At 45.8% G+C, this 26,025-nt stretch overlaps 1 protein-coding gene across 1 annotated transcript in view; it reads left to right on the top strand.

Moving 5' to 3' along the window:
• The window catches only part of Tbxas1 (thromboxane A synthase 1), a 168,371-nt gene that overhangs the window by 53,807 nt on the left and 88,539 nt on the right, over positions 1 to 26,025 (top strand). Inside the window, exon 4 of the mRNA XM_032906715.1 lies at positions 11,839 to 11,935. Coding sequence (XP_032762606.1) covers positions 11,839 to 11,935 — 97 coding nt within the window. The remainder of the gene's footprint in view (positions 1 to 11,838; positions 11,936 to 26,025) is intronic.

Genomic DNA, 26,025 nt, shown 5'->3' with positions numbered 1-26,025 from the left:
CTGAATAAATTAAGTGGGTGGATAGACTCCATAGAGGCGGGAGGTTTATCATTATAGGTTTTGTTTCAGATATTTTTCCCCTTGCTGCCCAATTCTCTCCTGTAGCCATCGCTCTGTTTTTGGAGAAAGATTTACTATAACTTAATATAGTCATAACTCACCAGGACGGGGGAGGGGAGCTTCATCTTTCAGATGAGGACTCTGAGGGCTGGAGCCGGGAGGCTATCTTCCGCTTACATCCAGAAACGATGGAGAACGGCTGCCTCTGAGCCCCAGACTCAGAAGTAGATCATTGCCTGGACCTGCGACTCCTAGCAGACAAGCCTGAGGCCTTTTGGGAAGCACAGGCTGCCCACCCCATGGGAACCTAGGCAGTATGCATATACTATACCATGGCAGCAGCCCCTCTCTCATAGAACAAGCCCCATCCATGTTTCCCTGGGTGTATATGGGATGGTGGTGTGAGCTTGAGAAAGAACAGGGCAAGTCATAATGAAGCTTCCTCTTCTTGAGGCCTACCCTGGTGGATCCATGGTTCTCTGACCTTTTCCAGATTGGCTTCATATGGGACCCTGAACCCCATTAACCTCCGTTGTCACTAATGCTTAGAAACCTGCCTGGAGACCAACATGCATAGCCCTAGCAGTCAGCAGGAATGTGCTCAAGAAGGCAAAAACTTGCTTTAATCCAAGATTTGTGACATTGACCAGACATAGTGGCCTAGATTCTGATTTGCCCAGTGTCTCCACATAGATCCAAATGCCACCAATTCTCTGCTCCTCCTGGGGAAGGACACCCACTTTGTGACCGACCCTTGACTCTTCAGGGCTAGTGCACTGATCTTCCAATGGCACAAGACAGCGGGGATGGCTGTCCTATCTCCGTAAGTGCTCCCCACTGGCCCTTCTTTAGAGTTGTCTGCTCAATAGCCATGTCTGTCTGTGTGTAGCATTGAGATGACAGTGGTGGCAGAGGACACCATTCCTCCCCACAAGAGAGTGTCGTTGCTGTCTCTGCTCAAAGAAAGTGATCATCTGATTTGGAAGGGAAACACAGACACTGCCTGTGGTGGTTTGAATAGAATTGCACCCCCCACACACACACACTCATGTGTTTGAATGCTTGGCCGTAGGGAGTGACATGTCTCTTTGGAGGAGGTGTGTCACTGTGGGAGTAGGTTTTGAGGTCTCATATGTTCAAGCCATTCCCAGTGTGGCTTGCAGTCTTTCTGTTGCCTGCAGATCAAGATGCAGAGCTCTCAGTTCCTTCTCCAGCACCGTGTCTGCCTGGGCAGTGGCCATGCTTCCCGCCATGGTGAGGATGATCTAAACCTCTAAAAAGTAAGCCAGCCCCAGTGAAATGTTTTCCTTTATAAGAGTTGCCTTGGTCATGGTGTCTCTTCACAGCAATAGACTCCTAAAACACTGTCCAAGGTGCATGAGAGATCTTGGCAGGAAGGGATAGTACTCCCAAAACAGAACAGAGATGGAGCATGGGATGCAGGCTGTAAGTGCTAAGGCTTGTGGGGGACGGGGTACTTGACTATGGCCTTGTGGGGAGCATAAGGAACACAAGGGAAGGTACACTCTACTTGGTAAGAACCGTCAGGGAAAAGTCTTGAAGACAGGGGCAGTGGGGAAGGGGAAAGCTGGAGAAGGGGACAGAGATGGTTCCCAGCTCATCACACAACAGAGCCCTGGCTCCTAGGCTCAGGATGTTGGTGGCTGTCTTTGCTCACAGCTATGGAGCTGTTTAAAGCAGGTCTTGCAGGCTGTATTCCTGACTGATAATGAGATGGGCTTGGGGTACAGCATGTCTGCTAGGATTCTTGTCTGTGATGCTAGGAAGGCAGGATCTGTCAGGGTCATCTCCTGTCGGTGGGTGCTGGCTTTCAGGTGACAGAACTTCCTGTAGCTGAAGCCAACACACAGCCAATAGCTGTCTCTGCACTAGATGGCAGACCATTCCCTGAGGAGACCTCTGGATAACACATCCCAGCATCACCACAGCGTGGAAACTGGTTGAGATGGTCGTTTGGCAGCCTTGGTTTGAGGTCAAAGGTGGTTTGAAGATTCTACCCCACAGTGACACTTTGTCCCTCTAGATCTATGACTGTATGCTAGCCACCAAGGGGAGTTATACAAGTTCTGAAGACAGGGGGTCAGTAGAAAGGGTGTCCCTTTAACCGTCCACTAAGTTGTTAGAGCATGAGTTTTATCATTGGACTTAGCTACTCAAGAACAGAAGTGTTAAGTAATTCTTTGGGCCTACCGGATGCCATAAAATTATCGAGTCAAAAGGAATCCATGAACTTTGGTAGGAAAACAGAAGGGCCCCGGTTAAAGGTCAAGGGACTGGCACCTGTTTCAAAGAATGGAAATCCATCAGAGCTTACAATGAGTGAGGTGACATACTCACCTTCTGTCCCCAGGAGGTAGGTTTGGCCTTCGTGGGGATTGGCTTTGTAGATCTGCTACCCCACCCCCACCCCCACCCCTGCTCCTCAAAAGAGCCAGTGCAAGTAAAAGCAGCCGTGCTCAAACACAGTTGACATGAGGGTAAGAAAGTGATTCCAGTACACTCCACTTGTAATATGGAACCTAGAGCTTCTCCATAGCATTGTGGGGGCTGTCATACCCGGAGGAGCAGCTAGCCCAGGGGCCATTAACTCAGGGGGAGCTGCTAGTCCAGGGGGAGCTTCGAGTCTAGGAAGAGCTACTTAAGCCAAATGTCCAGGAGCAGCAAACTCTCAGGAACTTTCTCTGGACGTCTTGGAATTTGTGAGTCTAGACGTTCATCACAGTCGTTGCCAGAGCGCATGGCACCTTTACCTGTGGAGCTTCCTGGGACTTCTGTATCTGGCCAAGAGGAGGTGTAGACCAGGCCAGCAGCTGCCTTGTAGCATCTTCTACTTCGAGGAAGTGAGGCCGTCGCCAAGGTGTGGGTTTGTTAGATACCTGGTGTCTAGTGGTGCCCGGCAGGTCCTGCTAATCATGCACACATTCAGATCCCTTCTGCTGATGTGGAAGTCAGGCTTTCATCAGGAATCCACTCATCCCCCTCCCACCCCCCACCCCATGGTACTCACCAGTTCATTTCTCATAGATAGGGGCCATCACTGCTCACTCTCCACACTGACAACAGCTTCCTTGCTGACAAACTTCCTGCTGACCTTCACCATGACCTCAGAGTAGACATGATTTGTTCAAGGTGACAACACAGCTATTAATTACAAACAGGGCTTGCATTTGAGTCCCCAAGCCTCTAATGTCCAAAGACACAGTATCGTCACCTCACCCTGATCCCTGATGGCCTCGGTAGGCCAACCCAGCAACAACCCCTTCCTACATCTTCCAGAAGTCACAAACTCACTTCGAAATCCTGAGACGTTAAGGAAACAGCTACAGAGAAAATGGGAAGTGCTCACAATTCCTTGCTTCAGATACACACCCAGTACATTTTCCTCCAGACTCACAAGAATTTGTCAACTGGATGCCTGGCAGAGTATGTGCTCAGTAAACACGTCTCGAATGTACTAATTAATGCTGGGGTTGACTGGTACTCATTAACAGACCCACAGTGCTATTTTTACAAGGTGCACCTCCATCTAGCTGTGCAGCCTGGGTCTTTCCATGTGACTGTGAGTGATGTGTCCTCACTGCTACCCCATGAACAACCCTACAGTTTGGTCACCCCAGCCAGAGGCAGGCCTTCTGGAACAAGGCCAGACAACCCCCAGGCTAATGCCAATAGTCTCGCTTGTCATGGTTCCCAGAAAGAAGGCAGAAGTGCTATTTTGGTTAGAATGGTCAGTTGTTATTATTTTTTTTTATTTTAGAAAGAGAGAAAAATAAAAGAAAACCACCAATTAAGCACGTCAAATAAGTGTTATTTTTAACTGCACAATACTTCATTGGTTCGCCTACATTTTCTCTTCAACCAGGTGCTTTGGGGTTGAATAAGCAAATTATTATGTGCATAAATAAATGTAAATGAATAATTGGTTATGAATTTCTTGCCCCATAGTAGTCAATGAGCAACTTGGATTAGCAGGGAGTAAGACCTCACCTCCTTAATTAGACTGGAAAGGGGTTTCTGGTCCATTAAGCAAGAATCCGCTCTCTGACTGCACCTTTAAAAGACGCAGTCAGTTTAGGGGTGAAAGATGCAGACAGCACGGCTAGAGTCTGCCTGGCCCCTTCACACACCTGCTTGCTCTGGATTTCACAGACCAGGCCAGCCTGGGGAGAGAGGGAAGGCTGGCCATCTTGGAGAGGGACAGCTCTGAGGCAGGGCCAGACGGTCCTTGTCTTGAGCAAGTCTTAGTTTCCTGTTCTAGAAGTGAGTAGAACAACTTCCTCTTCCATTTTCTTCAAAACGTAATGTGTAGGAAGCTCAGAGCCAGGCAGGAAGCAAGCACCAGTGCTGATGACTGTGACCAGAAAGGTTCAGAGAACTGACCAGTTTCGTGGTGTGGGAAGTTTCTTTGCACCCCCTTGGCTTAACTTTCAAGAACCATATTTCCTTCTAAATGAACAGGATTGATAGGATTTAATCAATAGGGAATTATAATGATCACCTAGATTTTACTCCCATGTTTCAGCTGCAACATAGTCTGAAGAGTTTGTGCCTAAAACTGTCCCCCACAAGGGATGACAGATGAGTGTGGACCCCGCCTGCTGAGCGCACCACCTCAGGGAGCAGGAAACGGAGCAGGAAAATACATACCGTTTGTTCTGTTTTCTTTTACTATCACCAAACCCTTCAGACTGAATGACTTATAAAGAAGGAAGGTTTCTCCAGCTCACAGTTCTGGAGGCAGAGAGGCTCTGACCAGATGCAGATGGACATTCCACACAGAGTCCTGAGGTGCTACAAACCATCACATGGTGAGAAGAGTTCATCCTGGAGGTGGTACCAAAGCGAGCTTCACAGCAGATCTGCTCTCAATGACTGACCCACTAACCCATCTATTCTGAGCCTTTGCGGTCTAATTAGTCCCCGAAGGTCCCACCTGAAGGCATCCCTCCAAATGAAGATTAAATACAGCAGAGGTTTTGGTACAGACATTTAAACCAAGGTGCATAGTAAAAATAACACAGAGACCAGATTTCTGAACTCCAGAGTGTGGGAGGGTGGCTTTCCGAGGAGAAGTGGTGGACAGACTCACATGGTGTAGCCATCCCAGACTCGGGAAGGGAAGGCCGCAACTGTGGAAGTCAAATGCATTTTCCTCTATTTAAGATCTTGCCAGGAGCTCCTCAAACTACAGATGAGCATTTTTATAAGCATAAATTCACAAGATTACACAATTTACATGTAAAATGGGGCCAGTTTCCTCCCGAGGTTCATAAAGCAGCTCTGAGGCAATTCTAAAGGAATTGTTGCAAAATTGGTTTTAGCATTAGTAATATTACTAGAAAAATACAGAAAGACTCCCGTGGCGGCTCCTTCCACCAGAATATACAAGTATTATTTTGCTTTTAAAAAAAATCCAAAGGGTGTACAAAAATTATTTTGATCATAAGAAACTCAATACAAATATCTTGCCAAAATATGAGTGCCTCCCAGAGTCTAACTGGTTTTCTTTTACGTCTAAGGATGTAGGGAAATACAAATGGGCAGTGCCCTCTGCTCACAGAACAAGATTTGGAAGGTGGGCCCCAGTCCGTTCATTGCCAGTGGCATCAGAGTCCCCTGGGAGCTTGTTAAAATAAGAGGTGATTGGCCCACTCCTGCCCGAGACCGGGGCCTGGTCGGCACGGGTGGGGCCCATCTTTCCTTGAATGTTCCGTTCCTGGCTTTGAACAGCTGCTGAGATGCTCAGTGCTGTCTTGGGAGGGTGGCCCCATCCTCTTGCATCAGAATCTGAGAGCAAGGATTTATTGTGGGTTTCTGGGGCCCACCCAAGCTTGGTAGAACAGGCTTGGCGGGGAACAAGGCTGGTCTTTAAACTGTATCAACTTCCTGAATGACTTGTAAGTCATTATCTTAGTTTGAAAGAATATTAGATGCACAGGAATTTGCAAATAAATAAACAAAAGAAATGCACTGAGAGGCCCAGTGTCTTCTTTTATTTCTAGTTTACCCCCTTGGTGATCTACGACACATGCAGGTAAAACTATAACATGTTATCAACAATAGCAGGTGGAACTTGGCTCATACACAGAGACGATTCCGATTTTATCCAACTACATATGCACATGCGAGTGTGTATGTATAGAATGTACATGTATGCATCTACCTCTCTCTGTCAGTACTGTGGTTTCACTGCTGCAGTCACGTTCCTGGTATACACGTTTCTCTTGCTTCTTTCTTCCAGAAAAAAAAATCAGTTCTTCTTAATCTTTTGTCTTTCCATACAAACTTTAGAGTAAGTTCGCCTTTGCTTATATTAATTCTTGGAAGGAAAGGCATCATCACGTCTGCAGGCAGGAGGATAGAACCTTTATAGCGTCTTCCACCCCATCAACAAGGTTTGTCTCTGCATGTACACAGGGGTTCCTAGATTTCTTTCATTAACATTGTGTGTGTGTGTGTGTGTGTGTGTGTGTGTGTGTGTTGTTTTGCTTGTGTTTTTATGATGGAAACTAAATCTAGGACCTCCTGAGCTAAGAAAATATTCTTCTACTAGGCTCCATCCCAGGTTGGTTCTGTGTGGATTTTTTCTAAACGTTTAAAAATAAATCATCCGTACTGTATTAGTTTGGATAAGAAGGTATCCTATAGGCTTAGATGTTTGAATACTGAATATTTGGTCCCCGGGTGTGGTGTTGTTTGGTGAAGCTTGGGAAATGGGGTCTTGCTGGAGGCAACATGTCACTGGTTGGGGGCAGTGCTTTAAAAGTTTAAATCTTCCCATCACTTCTGGTTAGCTCGTTCTGCCTCGTGCTCTGAGGTGAGGATGTGAGCTCTCAGCTTCCCGCTCTGGCTTCCAAGCTGTGGTGAATTCATATCTATCTGGAACCATAAGACAAACTAAGTTCCTTCTTATATGAATTGCCTTGGTCATAATGTTTTCATCACAGCAATAGAAAAATAACTAATACATGTGTGCATGCGGGTGTGCATGTGCATGCATGTGTGTGCATGTGTTTGCATGTCAATGTGCATGTGTGTGTAAATGTTCCCACATGCCTCCATATGTGTGCACATGTGTGCATCCATGTGTGATCCATGTGTGTGTACACTCAAGCACACATGTGCCGGTATGTGTGTGCACACCTGTAGAGGTTAAGGGCAAACCTACAAGAGACAATTCTCTCCTTTCACTATGTAAATCCTGTGGACTGAACGCGGGTCATCAAACCTGCTGAGACATCTTGCTGGCCCGGTTTTCCTTTTATTCTTTTTAATAAGACAAAGTTGGGATCTGTTATGAAGGAATTTTGTTAAAGAGAAGTGGATGTTGATTAAGAACAAAGATGATAGCCACTGTGGTGTATAAATATTTTTACATATTGCTGGATTTGATTTGTTGAAGGTTTTTGTGTCTAAGACACACATGACACTAGTCAACAGAACTTACTGTCTTTGTCTGGTACCAAGCTAATACCACCTTTGGAAGGGAAGCGGAGCCGGGTTTCAAGCTTTTACTTTCTAGAAGGAAATGCAAAGAGTTATTGTTAGTTGCTTGTAAATGTTTAGAAGAGTTCTCTACTAAAACCATCTGGAGATTCAGTAAATTTAAAATTATGAATTCCATTTTTGTGGTCATAGGACGGTTCAGACCGTTACCATATTTTTCTTTTATTAGTAGTGTTTTTATCCACATGGAAAGCAATGGATCCATGACCGCATTTTCACGTGCGCTTTATCAATCAGCTGCCACTCCCTTTCCTGCCCTTCTGTCTCCTTACGCAGTTCTTCCTTTGTCCACTATGTGGGTATATGTATGAGGGTCTCTACAGGAGGGCATCAGACTACAGGAGGGTGTGAACTGCCATGTGGGTGTCAGGAACCAAACCCAGGTCCTCTGCAAGAGCAGCAAGTACACCTGATAGTTGAGCCACCACACACTCCATTTTTTATTTATTAAAGTTTTTTTTAATCATTTTGTGTCCTATTCTTAGTAGTTGCGTAAATATGAATACATGATTTAGTTTGGCAAATGAGTGGGGCTGCCTTGCCACTTTGGGTGACATGTTGAAACCTTTCCTGCTGGTCCTTTTCCCTCTTTACTTCAGAATGTAACTGTCTCTAGCTTTTTGTCCAAGTACATTGACCAACGTTGATGGCACTTTAGCTCTTGGGTTAACATCAAGCATACTTTGAGAAGTGTATGGGCGGAGGGATAGCCTGTTACCTTTTACCCATCCTGTGAGGGATTGATACCGTGTTACCTTTTACCCATTCTGTGAGGGACAGATACCGTGTTACCTTTTACCCATTCTGTGAGGGACAGATACTGTGTTACCTTTTACCCATTCTGTGAGGGATGGATAGCCTGTTACCTTTTACCCATTCTGTGAGGGATAGATAGCCTGTTACCTTTTACCCATTCTGTGAGGGATAGATAGCCTGTTACCTTTTACCCATTCTGTGAGGGATGGATACCCTGTTACCTTTTACCCATTCTGTGAGGGATGGATACCCTGTTACCTTTTACCCATTCTGTGAGGGAGAGCTTGTACAGTTAAGTTTTTACTCATTCTGTGGTCTTTATTTTGGGAAGTCTATTCTGTCATTTCAATTCTTGCTGGAGAACCTCTCTCAGCCTTCCTTTGAGGGTAGATCTGCCAGTGATAAATTCTTAGTTGCCCTTCTTCTTAAAATGCTTTTTAAAACCTGTTTCCTGAAATTCACCAGAGAGATAGTGGAAAATTCTTTGCTTATACCACTTGGCGATGTACCAGTTCCTTCTGACCTCCATGATTTTGACCTGTGTATATATACGTGTTTGTGCCTGTGTACATGTTTGTACATATACACATGGGTGCTCATGTGTGTGGAAGTCAGAGATCTATGTTGTATGTCTTCCTCCATTTCTCTCAACTTTGTATTTTGAGACAGAGTCTTTCACTGAAATTGGAGCTCACTGATTAACAGGATTGGCTGCCTATCCAGGTCAGGGCTCTCCTGTGTCCACCCCTCCAGTGTTAGCATTACAGGTGTGCATAGTCATGCCCAGATTTTTTTCCCCCATAGGTGCTGGGAATCGAGCAAGTCAACTTGAGTCATCACTCCAGTCGCCTACTTTCCGTGGTCTTTTTGTCTGTCTCTCTTCCTCTCCTCTCTCCCTCTCCCCCCCCCTTGTGTATTGTTCATGCTCCTGTGTAGGCAGAGACTGAAGGAGGGCTGCAAGCATCTTGTTGTCACTTCCCCATCCTATTCTCTGATGACAGGGTCTCTCACAGAACCTGGAGCTAAGTCACCCAGCCATCCTCCTGTCTCCACATACTAGGGTTATAGAAACAGTGTCATATCCTGCTTCATGCATGGGTTCTGGGAGCTGAACTTGGATGCACACGTTTGTGTAAGCTCTCTTATTTACCAAACCATGTGTGAGTGTTGGTCTTCATGATTTCTGCTGAAAAATGTGCTGCTCTTTTGACTTAATATCTCCACAAGGGGCCATCTTAAAGATATTTCTTCTTTCTTTTTAGCATTTTTCTCCCAGAAGCTCAGTTGCGACGTGCCTCGGTGTGTGTTTGTGTTTACCCTATTTGAGGTTCTTTTGTCTTCTTCATTTTTTTTTCTTCTTGAATTTTTATAGTCTTTTTTCAGATTGGGGCTTTCCCCCCCCCAGCTAGCATTTCTTTAGATGAAGGTGATTTAATGCCACTTTAAGTCTGAGAAGCCCTGCTTTGGGTAGAGGTGAAGGTTCTGGACCCTCCTCAATGTGGACAGCAGCCTGTGTTTGTTCTTCTCAGCTGGGCATCTCTGACACCTGCCCCAGAGTCTAGAAAACTGTTGGTTTATGGCTGGCCTGGGTTATTTTCAGTGTTGTTGGTTTAAAACAGTAAGAAACAAGTTGGTGGCCTTCCCTTCCATGCACCACATCTGTTGAATTCTTGTGGTCCACAGACTTCCCTAACAATTTTGTAAAATATGATCACTTGGTTGAGTATTTTCTGAGTGCCTAATAGGAACCAGATAAATCTTTTTTTCTCTAAAAAAAAACCCAAAAAACTGTGTGCGACCATGTGTTCTATTGTGTGGCTCACTCAAGTGCTGTGCACATGTGCATGTGGGTGCACATGTGTGTGCAAGCATGTGAGGCCAAAGGCCAATGCTGGGCGTCAGCTTTAATTACTCTCCGTTTTATTGGTTGGGACATGGTCTCTGACCGGGCCTGGCGCTCACGGCTGGCTGGCCTGTGAATCTGAGAATCCATCTGTCTCTTCACAGCTCTCCCAGCCCTGGGGTTCTGGAGGCACACTGCCACACCCAGATTGCTTTACATGAATGCTGGGGACCGGAACTCAGGTTGTCACGCTTATGGGACAAGTGGCCAGTTGGGCCACCTCACCAGCCCCTTTCTTTTTACTTTTCCCCCTATTTGGTGATAGGGAAAGTGATTTTTAAAATGAACAGCATTTTCGCTTACGAAAGCTGAGTCAGAATGCTAGAGCACACTCAGCTGCTTTTTTTTTTTTAAATGTTCTTTCCCTTTTAAAGTCTGACCCATGGTGCTCGGAAGAGGCCAGCCAGTTACACCCAGGAACAAGCCATCTCACACACTGGAAGCATGCCTGGCCCCTCCGCCCCTTCGACCTGTAATTACTCAACTTCACGGTGCACAGTTGGTCTCTAGTTACTCCCAGTGGTACTTAAGCAGGGGGGAGGGAGCGACCCAGTGCTAATGCTGACTCCTTTGCCCCACCCACTCACGCCTCTTCTCCATCCCCTACTTGGACCAACTCTGGCTCATCTTCAGAAACCATCCCTGAGAATCCTTCACATCACCCTCCAGGCACTGACCTAGGCGTCCCCTGTTCTCACTCATGCCAGCCAGAACATCCTGCTGTGTGCTAATTGCCATCCTGTTACCCCCCTCCCTCAGATGAAGAGCCCCCTGGAGGCACCTGGAACCCCCTAGAGGTCTTGGTGGGTTGGGTCCTCCCGTATGTCAATCAAGATAAACCACGTGAGTAAGTACTTCCTGTGGCCGGAGCTCACCAGCATCATGTGACTGGCTAAGGCTGTCTCTGCTTCTCAGATGCCATATCTGCTGAACTTCCTTGTACAAAGTTCAGGCTTCCTGAAGCAGGTTTAATCATTCCCACAGTCTCACAAACATCTACTAATCCTTCCAATGTAGAATGACTATAAATATCTTTGTTCTAAAATGCCAATCTCTCACGTTTGGAAAACTCGGCCCTTTCCCTCCATCTTACTGTTGGATCCTGGGAGCCTTCATTAGTGCATTGACATCTATTGACCTGTCTTTCCTAAGCTGCCTGAGTCAGGGACTGTGTTTCATCTAAATTTCCAGCTCTGGGACAAGGTGGCAGTCCGCAAGTGTTGATGGGAAGAGCTCCGGTGGCGCTTTATGGCAGATCTACTATGTCTTATCATTGGAGCCTGTGCTCTCCAATCTCTACGTATTAACTTCCCACTCATCATTCACCCTTCTTTCTTTCTTTTTTTTTTTTTTTTATTAACTTGAGTATTTCTTATGTACATTTGAAAGTGTTATTCCTTTCGGTTTCCGGCAAACATCCTTCCTCCCCCTTCCTTATGGGTGTTTCCCCTCCCACCCCCCCATTGCCCTCCCCCGACAGTCTAGTTCAATGTGTCACCCTTCTTTCTAAACCACTGTGAGTTCTTTTGGGGTAGGAGAAATGGGTAATATCAATGTCCTGTTTTAGAGCAGAATTGTTCGTTCCTTCCTAGGTACTATCTTGGCCGTCGGATGTACATTGTCATTTCAGACCCAGACATGATCAAGGAGGTGTTGGTTGAGAACTTCAGTAACTTTTCCAACAGAATGGTATGTAGCTTCCTCTCTGTGTATGGAGAGGGACGGGGTCATCCTTATGAGTATGGGAATGGAGGGGTGGCTTGTGATAGTTAACCGCGGTTGACAGTCTGACACGCTTAGGAAAAGGGAACCTCGGCAGAAAAACCGCCTCTATCAGGATGACCCGTGGGCTTGTCTGTGGGGGCATTTTCTTGTTTGTTAGTTGATGTTAGATGCCCCAACCTGCTGTGGGCAGTTTCATCCCGAGACAGGTAGTCCTGGATAATATAAGAAAGGTTGGTGCCTGGAAGCAAGCTAACAAGCAGTGTTCCTCCATGGTCTGTGCTTCATTCAGTTCCTGCTTCCAGATTCCTGCCTTGAGGTCCTGCCCTGACTTCCACTGATAGCGGAAGCCGTCAGTTGAAATAAACCCTTTCCTTTCTAAACTGCTTTTGGTCCGGGTGCTTATCACACCAACAAGGATATTAGTTATTTTGGTTGTTGTTGCTGCTGGGATAAAACACCATGTTCAAAAGTGATTTATAGAAGGGTTTATTTTTAGCTTACAGTTCCAGAGAGCTTAGCATCCATCATAGTGGGCAAGGGTGGCAGCAAGCAACAGACATGGTGGCCAGATAAGGAAGCCGAGAGCTGACCTCTTCAAATGGAAGCATGAAGCAGAGAGAAAACTGGAAGGGAGGTGATTCTACAAACTCTGGAAACCCTTCCCCCAGTGATGTACTTCTCCTAGTAAGACTTCACAAAGGTTTCACGACTTTTCCAAACAGCACCCATGACCGGGGACCAAGTGTTCAGATATCTGAGCCTCTGGGGAGAGGGGATATCCTCATCCAAACCACCACTAACGAGAAGCAAATTAAATAGCTGCGATGGGACCGAAGTATGCTCCCCTCAAAACCTCTCAAAGAGTTTCTGAGAAATGCTCACAACTGCTGCAAAGGATGGCATTTATTCCTAGGAAACACCAGGAGAACCAGAGCCGAAAAGAAGTCGGAGCTGGTAAAAAATGCTAAAGGCAGGGGAGTTGGCTAAAGCTGTGTTCAAAGCCGGAGGAGCCACGGGGCGCAGGTCACGTGACTGAGAAATACCAAGCAAGGTTAATAAACAGCAGCGGGAGAGCAGGCTTTGGGGGTCTGGGCTTACATCTTTCTAGGGAAGCAAGTGAGCTACGGAATAAAGGTAAACAAAATACCAGTAGGGAAATTAGCCCCACGGACTAGCAGCAGGAGTCCGCAGAGGAGCCCAGTGCTAGTTCAAGTCTCCAGCCTGCTCCTCTCGCTTTTTACCTCTAAGGAAAAAAAATTCCAAATAGAAGGAACGGCGGTGCTTAGTATTGCCCATATTTCCTCAAAGTGAGGAGACAGAAATTCTAACAAAGAAGGTTAGTGACCTTCATGTTGATTCTTAGAGAGAGTAGGAGGGAGGGAGGGAGAGAGAGAGAGAGAGAGAGAGAGAGAGAGAGAGAGAGAGAGAGAGAGAGAGAACATGTTTAAGTATGTAAGTATGGCTGCATGCAGGCTACAGAGTATGTGGAGAGATGGAGAGGTCAGAGGACCACCCCAGACAGGAGCCTGTCTCTTCCCGCCTTCCACCTTATTTGAAACAGAGGCTCTTGTCATTTGCTGCTGCACACCCCAAACTAGCTGGCAGCGAGCACAAAGGAATTCTGCCTTCATCTCCCATCTTGTTGTGGAAACACTGGGATTGAAAACACGCTGCTGAATCTGACTTTACAGGGACTGTGGACCCAAACACAGGTCCTCACACATACACAGCAGCGTTTTGGCCACTGAGTCGTCGTCCCAGCCCCCGAGTTTCACTTACCAGTCTTGCAGAGATGGTAGGTAATACATTCCTTTGTTTGGTGGCTATTTGGCGACCCTGTGCACACCTGCCGTGGGACAGGCACAGTGAGGACGGTGATCGATTGTAAAGAGGAAGAAGACAGCACCATGACCTCAAGCCTTCTGAAGGAAGCAGACCAGTGGAGACATTTGCAGCACACATGGAAGCTCTCATGAGTAGGACCTAAAGGGTCATCCAGGGTTCAGGTGGGAAAACCTACTTATGGCTGCACAGTGCTTGAAATGAAGCCATAAAACTTTAGGCTTCCTCTGCATTCTCTGCTGGGTGAGCAATCCAGAGTGGGTTTTTGATCATCGTTAAGAATACATGAGAGGTGGGCAGATTCGCCCATTCAAAGCACTTGCCGCTCTTGCAGAGGAACTGGGTCTGGTTTTCAGCACCCACATGACAGTGTGCATTTCCCTGTAATTCTCGTTCTAGGGGATCTAACGCCATCTTCTGGCCTATGCCAGAACTGTACCCATGTGGTGCGGGACAAACATGCAGACAAATACTCATACACATAATACATACATACATACATATATACATACATGATTGATACAGTGATATAAATGATACAGTTATATATTATATATATATTGATACAGTGAACCTGTCCATTTCACAGACAAGGAAACTGAGACCCACAAAGGTTACATGGCCAACCCAGTCACAGACTAACTTGAGGATGGGCAAGAGGTATGAAGGCCACCTCCCATTTCAAGTCCAGAGCCCTCTCTGTACTTCACTACCACAATAGGAATCTCAGGTGACATTCCTACATATCAAAGTTAAACAGAGTAACTGACCACTCATTCTAAACCCAAACTGTGCTCATCTTCTAGCCCCAGAACACTGTGCCCAGCTCCACATCCCACATGGCACTAGAGAAGGTGACCATTTGTCACCCTGCCTCCGTGTCCTTAGAGTGGCTAAGGGAATTGCAGTAGCTTAGCTATTCCCTGCTGCTCTGGGAATGACCATTCATTCACCCAAAGACCCTTGGCAAGCTCTGGCCTGCTGAGACCTGAAAGGCTGAGCCTGATGCTTCAGCCAGGCTTGCAAGTTAAGAGTTTTGGGGGGAGGATGGGGAGGGGAACAGCCATAAAGAAGGGGAGGGGGAGGGATTAGGGGGATGTTGGCCCGGAAACCGGGAAAGGGAATAACACTCTAAATGTAAATAAGAAATACTCAAGTTAATAAAAAATAAACAAACAAACAAGACAACAACAACAACAAAAAGAGTTTATGTGTCAAAGAGCACAAAGCACCAAGTCACACCCAAGCAGGCCACTAGGATCTCCAGGTTCTGCTGTGCTTCCTGAGCTCTCCTGAGCCCCCGGAGGTGACATGGGCATCAGAGTTGTGAACCTCTATTTGACTTCCCACAACACTGGAGACATTCAAGGTGCAGGAGAGCTGGCCCTGAAGAAGGCTGCTCTCTGATGGGCACCTGTGGTGCAAACAGACCCAACGCATTTGTTCTAGCAGAGGCCACTAAATAACGTTGCCCTTGGCCTCTGTTGGCTTCTCTCCCATACCATATTTTTGGCCTTCTTTAATTTCCTTCTCCCACACTAGGTCATGGGCCCCAAACTCCAGACTAAGGGCATTCGATAAGGGAGGAAGAGCTCAGGTGTGGAGGTCTTCTCGCAAGATGGAGGAGCATCTGTGACCCAGAGACAGCTCACGTGTACCAACCTAATCTCTACAACATAAGGGGTCTCTCCGGTCATCCGGGCCTCTCTAGTCTCTCCCTAGCCTCCCAGCCTGCCCCCAGATCTTTGCACATGCTGATAATTCCTACAACATGAGGTAATATAACAACAGGGCTTGTGCTTGTTAGCAATGTGAGCTCCTGACTTCTTAAAGCCCCTTTGTTCCTTCTTTGGAAACCGGGGATATACAAGCTACCTTACGAGGCTGTTGTTAAGTTAGATGGTGCCGCTCACACGAGCCGTGGCCCTGCGCAGTGTGTGGTAGGTCCAACAATTGCTCAGTATCCATTGCCTGCTTTCAATGCTTCACCACCTCTGCAAAACCCAGCTGCTCTTCAAGGCTCTCAGATTCTGCCTCCTCCAGGAAGCCTTCCCTGCTCCCACAGTTCCCTTCTCTGCCCTAGACTCCTGGTCACCTGCATCAGCTATCTTTGTCACTGATCCCCTCTGGGACTTCTGGGTTTTGTCCTAACTCGGTGATTTATTTTTTAGGCCTAAGGACTGCTTTTTTGTACACCTCCTTTGTGGTCCAAACACACAGTGACTGTTATGGTTTGACTGTGAAATGTCTCCCAGTGCATCCATGTGTTTGATTACTCACTCCCCAGACGATGCTACTGGTTTGGAAGGCTGTGGAATTTTTCAGAAGAGTGGTCCTGGGTGAAGGTAGTGGGTCCCTGGAGAATGGAAAGTCTGAGCAACTAGAAGGCTGTCTGTCTGTCTCAGCTTCTGGTCTACCAAGATATGAACAGTAGCTTCACGCTCTTGCCGCAGCACGGCAAGCTGCTCTCTACCGAGGTTCCTGTACCATGATAGAGTTTACTTTGCCCCATGAGGAAGAATCAATCCGTAAGAAGACATTATCTCAGGTCATGTATTTAGCCGTGTCGATGAGAAGAAAGGTAAGCTGTCTCTTCTGGCTCCAAGTGGAATGTTCACACGTCCGCAGGCTGGATGGAGAAGCTGCAGTGTGTGGTGCTCCTGAACCTGGGGGTCCCTATGTCCTTCCCAGCCAGGTCACTCCCAAGGACCCGTCATAGATGAGATCGCTAGGAAACCCTGGAGATCATTTCCCATCTGGGATGACTCCACTTATCTTCAGCTTTGTTTACGGTCTTTAAAACAATTCCATATTCATGATCAAAACAGCCCTAGTGACTCACTTTAAAACAAAAAACACACACAGTCATTAGAGTGGGATTTTTCTCACAGGTTTCTGAAAGTCAAATTAAACTGGGTTCTGTGGTTCCCTCTTTTCCATACGCTTATTTATCTGCTCAAAGAACTCGGGGAGATTAGTGAGGCGTGATTTCCCCCCACCGACACCGTGCCTCCTTCCCTTTAATAAGCCATGTTTACTTAAGTGCTCAGCTTTATTATACATTCACTCGGTAAACATTAAACGCTTACTCCACGCAAGCGTCTACCAAGAGGTCCCTTGTGATACAGAAACACTTCCGCATATTAGTTTGATGCATTAAATGAAAAGGAACTTAAATAACACATAGCTTCATTTTCCACCGTTGAGAGCCCATTGCTGCTCACACATCCCATTTTTGAGTCATGTAGCTTCAAGGACAAGTTGGTAGAGCATGGCTGTGTGAAGCTCCGGAATTTGATGTGAGCCGTGAGCGGCTCATGAGGGACCCAGGGAGCTGAGGTGACATGACTGGGGACTCTAACACACATCAGTTCTGAGTAAATATTGAATCCAAAAAACAATCATTGAAAGAAGTATCCTTCTTTCAGCTGGGCGTGGAGGCACATGCTTATAATTCCTGTACTCAGGAGACTGAAGTGGGATAGTCACAAGTTCAAAGCCAGCCTGAGCCATATGAAGAGAGTCTGTCTCATAAGAAAAGGCTGGGGACACAATTCTCTCTCTCTCTCTCTCTCTCTCTCTCTCTCTCTCTCTCTCTCTCTCTCTCTCTCTCTCCCTCCCTCCTCTCTTTTTAAACTCTAAAATGCTGGACTGACAAACATCCAGACTCAAGAGTGACAGCTCTCACCTCACACTTCCCCTCAGGTTTTGTTGTGAGGTATGTCTTGGCGCCATCTTGTCCTTACCCCTCCACCTCTATTGGCACTCCTGGTACTTCCTGAGACGGCTCCACTAAACCTTAAACCCAGAGATGATCACTAAGCCCAAAGCAGTTTTTAGAATTTGTACAACCTCCATTGTCCCAGCAGCTTGGATCTTAAGAATTTACTTAAATATTTTTTTTTTCCGGAGCTGGGAATCGAACCCAGGGCCTTGCGCTTCCTAGGCAAGCGCTCTACCACTGAGCCAAATCCCCAACCCTTACTTAAATATTTTTATTCCTTCTTTTTGGTCATCCTATACTTACTGAGGATGACTTGTCTTGAATACCAATGGAAACTGGATCTGAGTACACACGAGCTGGCAGAAATGTCCACACTTAAGGTCAGCTGGTCTTTAGCCTGTGTTTGGTTGGTCCAGTTGGACAGAGATATGAAGGAGATGTGTTTGATCATCTAACATGTTACCTGATGCTATGAGTTCTCACTCAACATGGTAGCATGGAGAAGCTAGAGCTTCAGACACACTGGTTTCCTGTCTTGGCAGCTTGGATATGGAGCAGAGGAGGGAATTAAAGCCATTGCATAAGTGTGAGGGGTGAGTACCAGCCCTTAGGCCCTTATGGATAGCTCAAAGACTACCTCTCTAGGGACAGGTTGAATCACACCAGTCTCATCTAAAGCCATGTGACTGATTCCGTGAGTGGTTTTATCTTGGACCAAAAACCCTGAGGGCCCTTGGGGCCCTAGAGTTAGGCTCTCAAAAGACCGTCTCATCCACTCATCGTGTGGCTGTTACACTTCCAAGGATGAGTCACCACGAGACCACAACTTGGCCGCAGAGATGGCTAAAGTCAGGAGGCAAATTAGTCCCTGGAAACTTTATCCCTCTGTATCAAAGTGGCACAGTGTTCAGAGAAACCCAGAGGGCAACAGTTCCTTGAAGTGCTAACAGTCCAGAAAGCTCCATTCAGAGCTGCCAGTAGGTCAGACCCACCTGTGCTGGGGCCTTGGGGATCCTGTGCTAGTCCACTTACCATAAAATTGTCCCCCTTTAACCCGTCTTTACCCCCATAACTGGCACTTTCCCTTCCCTAACTTTGGACAATCAGTCCATTTGCTGCTAGCTCCTGTCTGTCTCTTAAAGGAAGCAGCCAAGAAGCAGGCTCTCAGATTCCCGTGGTAAGAATGGTTGCTACAGATGCCCTAAGGAAGCTCTTGTCTCTTTGGCCAAGCCTGGAAATGTTGGGTTTTTTTTCCTTTCATTCTTTCTTTTTCCTCCCTCCACTCAACTCTCCTTGTACATCTCTTAGGAAAGATCAACCCAACCAGGCGTGGTAATGCACACCTTGGATCCCTCAGGAGGCAGAGGCAGGTAGATCTCTGAGTTTGAAGCCATTCTGGCCTACAGAGTAAGAAAGAAAATAATAATAATGTAATTAATAATAATGATAATGATAAGATGATGATAATGATGATAATAATAATAATAATAATAATAACAATAATAATGGTCATCCCACATGATAGGCCCAGAGCCCTGAACAAGGCAGTTCTTCCTGACAGCTCAAATGCCCAGTGAGACCAGCGCCCCAAAATGTGCAGGTGCAACCTTGTGTGTTTGGCTCCCTCTTTGTTTATGGGAAGCACTTGGCAATGCACGGGCACTGGGCACTGGGCATTCTGGGTGAAATCACACCCGGAAGCCTGCCTGTTGCCTGTGAGCTTCCCAACTCATTGCTTTAGTCAGAGACTAAATGGCCATTGCACCATTTGCACAGCATGGTGGGTTGGTTCACACTTGGACATCATCTTTCTAGGGCCTGAGTACCCCTGAAGTCCTGGGATGCTGGAACGGCCAGGACTAAGTGGCATTGACTTGGATGTTCAAGGTTTTCTTTGTCTCACAACACTTCTTTCTAAATTTCAAAACATTGCTAAAATGATTTATATTTTTGGTCTTCAAATGTTCTTGTATTTAGGGTGGGTCTTCCCTCAGTCAGCCCAATCTAGATACTTCCCCCTAGCCATGCTCAGAGGTTTCCCTCCTGGATGACTCCAGTTCCTGTCAGGTTGACAGCTGATGCTAACCGTGGGATAAGTCATTGTACAGGCGAGCGCTGACCCTCGTTCTCCCCTCTTCCCATTTTCTCCCCATGTTCCTCCTCTTCTTAACAGTTGCCAATCAGTGAGGTGAAAGCCTTGGTTTAAATTGTAAACTGACTTTTAGCTGTGTGACCTGTCTTTTGGCTTCTCTGACCCTTGGATTTTTCCTATATGGGTGGTAGCATTAGGCCGGCTGATTAGCAAAGTGTTTGACACAGGTCAACCTTGGAATCCTACCACAACCTATGCAGTCATTCTAAGCTTCAAATGCTGGCACAAGCTCTCTCTCAGGTCCCTTAGGAAAATGTTGTCCCAGCCAAGGACAACAGGCAATGTGTCAGGGACACCCTTGTCCAGCTCTCGTGCTATTCTACTTAGGGACTCTGCAGAGAGCTGTTGAAAAATTCCACAGGAGAGGATTTGACAAGTCCCAGTTCCCCTTCCCAACTCAGGAAGGGCCCTTGCTGTCAGGTGTGGGACTAATCGAAGGTCTAAGTGTATGGCTTTCTACCCCAAAGTATAAGCCATAGTTGGCACAGATCTTCCCACAGATCATGGTGATCATATGTAAAAGAACCTCAAGTGGAGGAACTGGAATAACTGAAGTGACAGAAGTCTCACTTGGCTATACTTCAACAAGTGAACATGTCAAAGGTTTCACATAACCAGGAACAAAACAGACAGGACCATGGAGAGCTTCTTCATGTGCGTGAGATTATGTGGGAATCAGAAATGGTGGCAGTGACAACCATGGTACATCATATGTTGGAGGTATTCTGCAACCAACTTGACAGGCTTAACGTAAAACCAGTGGCCATGCTCAAATAGTGACCTCCCATGTGACATGGCATCCCTGAAAGTTTTTAACCTCCATCCCTCTGCTTGCCTGCACTCTTCCACTTCCTGCCTCTTTTAGGCTGAGAAGACAGCCTATAAGGCTTATAGGCTCCAATAGCGGCCACACCTTTTGAGAGCCTGTTAGGAATCCATGTTAGATAAGTCAGTTATCCAGCCTCCAAGGAACTATGTGGGAGATACAAGGAAGCTAGTGTGAGCCAAGGTCAGGGACACAAAGCAGGTGACATCGATAGTAGTCATTGAAAGAAGGCAACTTCAGTCACGTGCAGAAGATGGAAAATCTGAGTCTAAAGTTGTTCAGTGGTAGAGTGTTTATTTTAGGTCTAACCTACAGCAACACAAATAGAAAACAAAAACAAACAAAAACAAAAAAACTCACTAAATTATCTCTTAAATGGTGGTCCATGTCTGAAAACCATCACCGAAGTGACAGATGTCTAAATCTATTGTACATCAACAGTGGACACTTCCTGAGGCTGAGCAAAGGCTTCCTCCCGGCTGGGTTATCCCAGCTCTGAACAGCCACATTTTAGATCCCAACTTGAAGCCTTCCACTGATTGACTCTCATTTGGTGTTTACTCATCTCAGTCCAATCTACACAAATTAAAGATATGTGACACACTGTTTCATGTAGTTATTTTTAGTTAGCATAACCTTAATATAGAAACCTTGGTTATAAAACTCAACGTGTACACTTAGGTAACTGTCAGTCAATTCAAGGTTCAGAGATGAGTCTAGGCTGGACAGGGGATCCCCTTATGTTTCTGTGCTGGGCAGGGGATCCCCTTATGCTTCTGTGCTAGGCAGGGGGGTCCTCTTTTGCTTCTTCCCTGTGTTCTCATCCTTAGCCCCTCAAGGTGACCACTCTTCTGCCAACTCTTACCGCAGACTTCGATATCCCATTCTTGACTTTTCTCTAAATGAAAACTTACAGAAGGTGCCATTCTGTCCTAGCTGTTTTTCCCCTCAATGTGTCTGTAAGATTTATCTCTAACCAGGTGCTAAAATAAATGCAGTCCATCTTGTTTATTGCTATATAGTTCTCTGATATAGACAAGATCACTTGTTCCTCTGTTGATAGACATGGAGGTAGTCGCTAGGTTTTCCGTGTTCTAAGTCAAATTGTTAAGATCACGTTAAGGAAATGCACTGAGGAACACAGTCCCTGGATCAGAACTGCTGAGTCACGAGAGCAGGTGTGCCCTTGGCTTTCTTGTTTACCATGGATCAGTTTTCCTCATGCAGTTGCCTTGGCAGTCTGAGGCGGAGCTCTCCACCTTACCTGTCCTTCACCCTCTGCTGTTCCGTTGCTTTTCTGGCTCGGTAGTGACATATCACGGCCATTTCAATTTGCATTTCTCTAATGAGCAATGATATTGAGCGCTGTTTCATATGCTCACCTGCCATTTGAACACCCCCTTTTGTGCTCGCAAGGTCTTTCCCCCTTGGTTTCTGACCAATTAATTGCTATCCTTATATGATCTGAATCTTCTGTCAGATAAACACACTGGGGATAGCTTCTCCTTGTCTGAAGTTTCTTGTTTCTTGATTAGTGTGTGTGTGTGTGTGTGTGTGTGTGTGTGTGTGTGTGTGTGTGTGTGTGCACATTCCTATATCCATACACAGATGTCTATGTGGACGCCAGAGAGCAGCCTTAGCGCTGTTTCTCCAGAACCACCCACCTTGTTTTCTGAAACAGTCTCTCACTAGTGGTTACTGTAGCCTCCCTAGCCAGCAAGTCCCTGTCTCCACTCTCCACTGCTGAGACTACAAGTGCACGTCACTAGGCTCAGCCGTAAGGACATCACACCAGGCCTGGCATTGAACTCAGGTCCTCAGGACTGTGCCACAGGTACTTTACCAGCTCAGCTACCTCCCCCGCCCCTTGATCATTTTCTTAATGCAGTCATTTGGTAATAAACCCAGATTATCGAATTCTCTAGCAGCATTGTTTTTGCTATTCTGTTGAAGCAATCTTGGCCGCCTCCAGGCTTTTGAAACTCTTCTGTAAGTTTCACTTGCTTTGCCTTTCACACCGTCTCCGGATGACTTTCGGGTATGAAGTAAGGTATGGATCATTTTGATGTCCATCTGCCCCAGGATCATTTGTGAGGAAGACCATCCAATCCCCGAGTTAGTAAATATCTTTGTCACAAATCAAGACAGAGTGTGGTGTGTGTGTGTGTGTGTGTGTGTGTGTGTGTGTGTGTGTGTGTGTGTGTGTATTTCTAGATTCTGTTTTGTGACACTGATTGATGTGTTTGCCCCAGATTTATATACCCACAGATAAATATTCTATCATTACAATAAATAGATGGAAGTATAATTTCAGGTGCTTTGATCCTTTGTATATAGTTCTGAGTAAACTTGTCTACTTCTGAAGAACTGACTTCTCAACAATCTACAATTTCCAGAGATCCATGAGTGTCCCATGTAGCTCCTCTTCCTCTTAGTGATGCTTCATATTTTTAGTTTATAGGTCTTATACATCATCTGTTAACAGCTGTTCCTTAACAATTCAACAATTTTAAAGCTGGGTTTGGTGGCACACACCTTTCATCCCAGCACTTGGGAGGCAGAGGCAGATAGATCTCTAAGACTTTGAGACCAGCCTGGTGCATTAAAAAAAAAAAAAAAGACAAGTTGTTGTTGTTGTTGTTGTTGTTGTTGTTGTTGTTTTAGTTTGCACTCAACAGTCTTACATGCAGTGTTAATTCAGAAAGTATATTGGCAGACACTCCATGAACTTTCTGCTATTTCTCCACTCCATCTATAGTAGGTGCAGCCTTCTATTCATTGATATCATTTTATTCAAAGTCCACTAAGATTTGTCTCATGGTGGCTATTGAGAGTTATTAAATATCTTTTACCTGTTGAGATTGTATATATGTTCCTCCTTTATTGTGTTCAGAAATCCTATTTGACTGCTTTTCAAGGCCTACGCTCCTTGGACAAGCCCCCTTGGATCTGATAAGTAGTCTCTACCTTGTCACTGGATTATACTAGCTAGAATTTTGTTTAAATGTCTTTTGCATCTGTGTTCATGAAAAAGTTATTCTTTCTTACAAGTTTCTGACAGATTTGGAATCAGCGTTTGTTGGCTCGGGCGATGGTCGGCTTAATGTCCAATTGTGCTCCTCAGAGCATTGATCTCGGTTTTGATTACTGAAAATCAGTAGTTTATTATGCCAGTAACAAATAACGTGCACAATAATTAGATTAGCCTCAATGTAGAAGACTATGGTTTTCCGTTTCACTCCAGACTGGTAGAGTTTATCTGTCTTTGTTCTATCAGCCATAAAAATACCCAAAAGAATTATTTACCCACCCATTTCCTTCTCCATAAGAATGTCTTGGAAGTAAGTCATAAATGCCCTGTTTCCCACATCTATAGATATGTCTCTAGGAAAGAAAAGAGAATGAAAAAGTTACCGTGGCACCGTTTGCTGTTCGTGAACTTGTGCTGACTCCTAAAAGTCCTTCTTTAAAAATTCCTTTAAAAATTATTCTGGCTTATACATATAAAAGGTGGGAATGAAATGTACTATTTGTATGAGGGAATGGAGTTTCCCTCAGGAGGAGTTTTCAGCTGTGTTCTAGCAGATAAACAAGAAAAGGGCTGGGGACAGGGAGGGGGGGGGTTGGGGGAGGGGGAAGGACCAAGAGTTTCAGTAAAGAGAGGAGCTGGTGAGAAGGCTCAGACCCTTAAAATGAAGTGGTGTCATGGCATTGGCTGAATGGCAGGAAGTTGTCTCAAGTAGTGCAGGCCAAGGATGTTCTAAGTATCTTAAATGTGTCAATACAATCCTCCCGGTTGCTCAGTTCAAAACTCTCCGTGTCATCCTCAACTCTGGTCTCCTTATTAGTCAGGCCCTGACTTGTAGACCAAAGCCATGGCAAGAAGGAAACTTAGGGAGGAAGTGCGAATTCTGCCTCACAAGTTGAAGAAAGAGTCATCCATGGTGAGGAGGCACGTGTTGGAAGCACGAGGCATCTGGTAATCAGAAAACAGATATAAATACACAAACTTGCATGCATACACACACACACACACACACACAGAGAGAGAGAGAGAGAGAGAGAGAGAGAGAGAGAGAGAGAGAGAGAGAGAGGGGGGTGGAGAGGGTATCTCCTAGGTGATTCCAGATTCAGTCAGGCTGACAATGAAGATCAGGACCACACTTTCCCACCTCATACCAACCCATCAAGAAATCCTATTGACTTTATCTCCCAAAACACACAAGATCTCTTTCCCTCATTGTCCAGCCACTTACACAGGCCACTCCTCTCCTTATCTTTGTGTTTTTCCAAAAGTTTCTTCCTGTCTGTGTCCTGGCTCTCCACAGTTTGTTTTAAGCACTGATGCAGAGTGATCCCAAAATACCAAGTAGGCTCCAGATTGAAGCCTCTATTCAAAATACTTCTGTGTGCAGACATGGTGGACATACTGATAGTCCCAGTACAGAGGCAGGAGGATTGTAGCTGGTCTTTGCTACTCTGTGTTCTTCTTTTCCCACCCTTTGTCCACATCAGTTTCACCCCCTATCAGGAGATAAGAAAGAGGATAGAGGGAGAGAGATCCTTGAATCTAATTTCTTTACTTCTTTGAGCCTAACTACTAATAAACTACAACCAACCCCCATGAACAACAGTGAACAACCAACAACTCCACCTAGCATTTATATACTCTGAAAAGTTGCCAGAATTCCAAACGTCACGCAATCACAGACACTATCTGCACCTGGCAAAAAGCACCCCTCTGCTACAGCACGAGGCAAATCATAGTCAGCTGCTGCTGACAGTCCGAAGCAGCCCTATATCCCCACACCTGAGATTAAAACAAAAACATATTTTATAATACTTCTGGTTTTTAAAAAAGAAATCAGAATTCCAGAATTGTCACAATAAAGGATAACAAATTCCAGGCCATTGTGGGCTTTTAAACAAGATCCTATCTCAAAAACAAAATTTACCACGCTTCCCTTGTCATTCAGAATAGAAGTCCTTGGAGGCTTCATGGTCCCTCACACACAGGTGACCTCTCCACCATCCATGCATCACCCATTGTCCAGCCTTGCTTGTTCCTTGAGGTTCATAGGACACGACTTAGTATCTTTACTGAAATGATTTCCATGCCTGCAGGTTGACTCCCCCGACCCATGTTCCCCAAAAGGTTTGCCCAGATGTCACATACTCTAAGGGCCCAGCATTGAATGGTACATTTAACACAGACCTCGCTTGTCCACTGTGGGCAAGTCACTCCTTATGCTTCTGCCTGCCTTCTTCCTCTAGAATTGGTGTAGACAGAGAATTTTGTTTTGTTCATAAATGTATTTCAAGCACCCAAGTCAGGGTCTTGCTTTATCCAATAAACATTTGTTAAGTGAGAAACCTCACAACCCTGTTAGAGTATAAATAACGCTATCATTGATGGTTTATAGATCAGGAAACTGAGGCCTGGGTAGACCACTCCTAAAGCTTACCCAGACCCAGACCACTGCATTATCTTCCTAAGTCCAGCAAGGGCT

This window comes from Rattus rattus, chromosome 6, assembly GCF_011064425.1.
Source record: "Rattus rattus isolate New Zealand chromosome 6, Rrattus_CSIRO_v1, whole genome shotgun sequence".
Lineage (NCBI taxonomy): Eukaryota > Metazoa > Chordata > Mammalia > Rodentia > Muridae > Rattus > Rattus rattus.
This window is presented reverse-complemented; position numbering and strand designations above follow the sequence as displayed.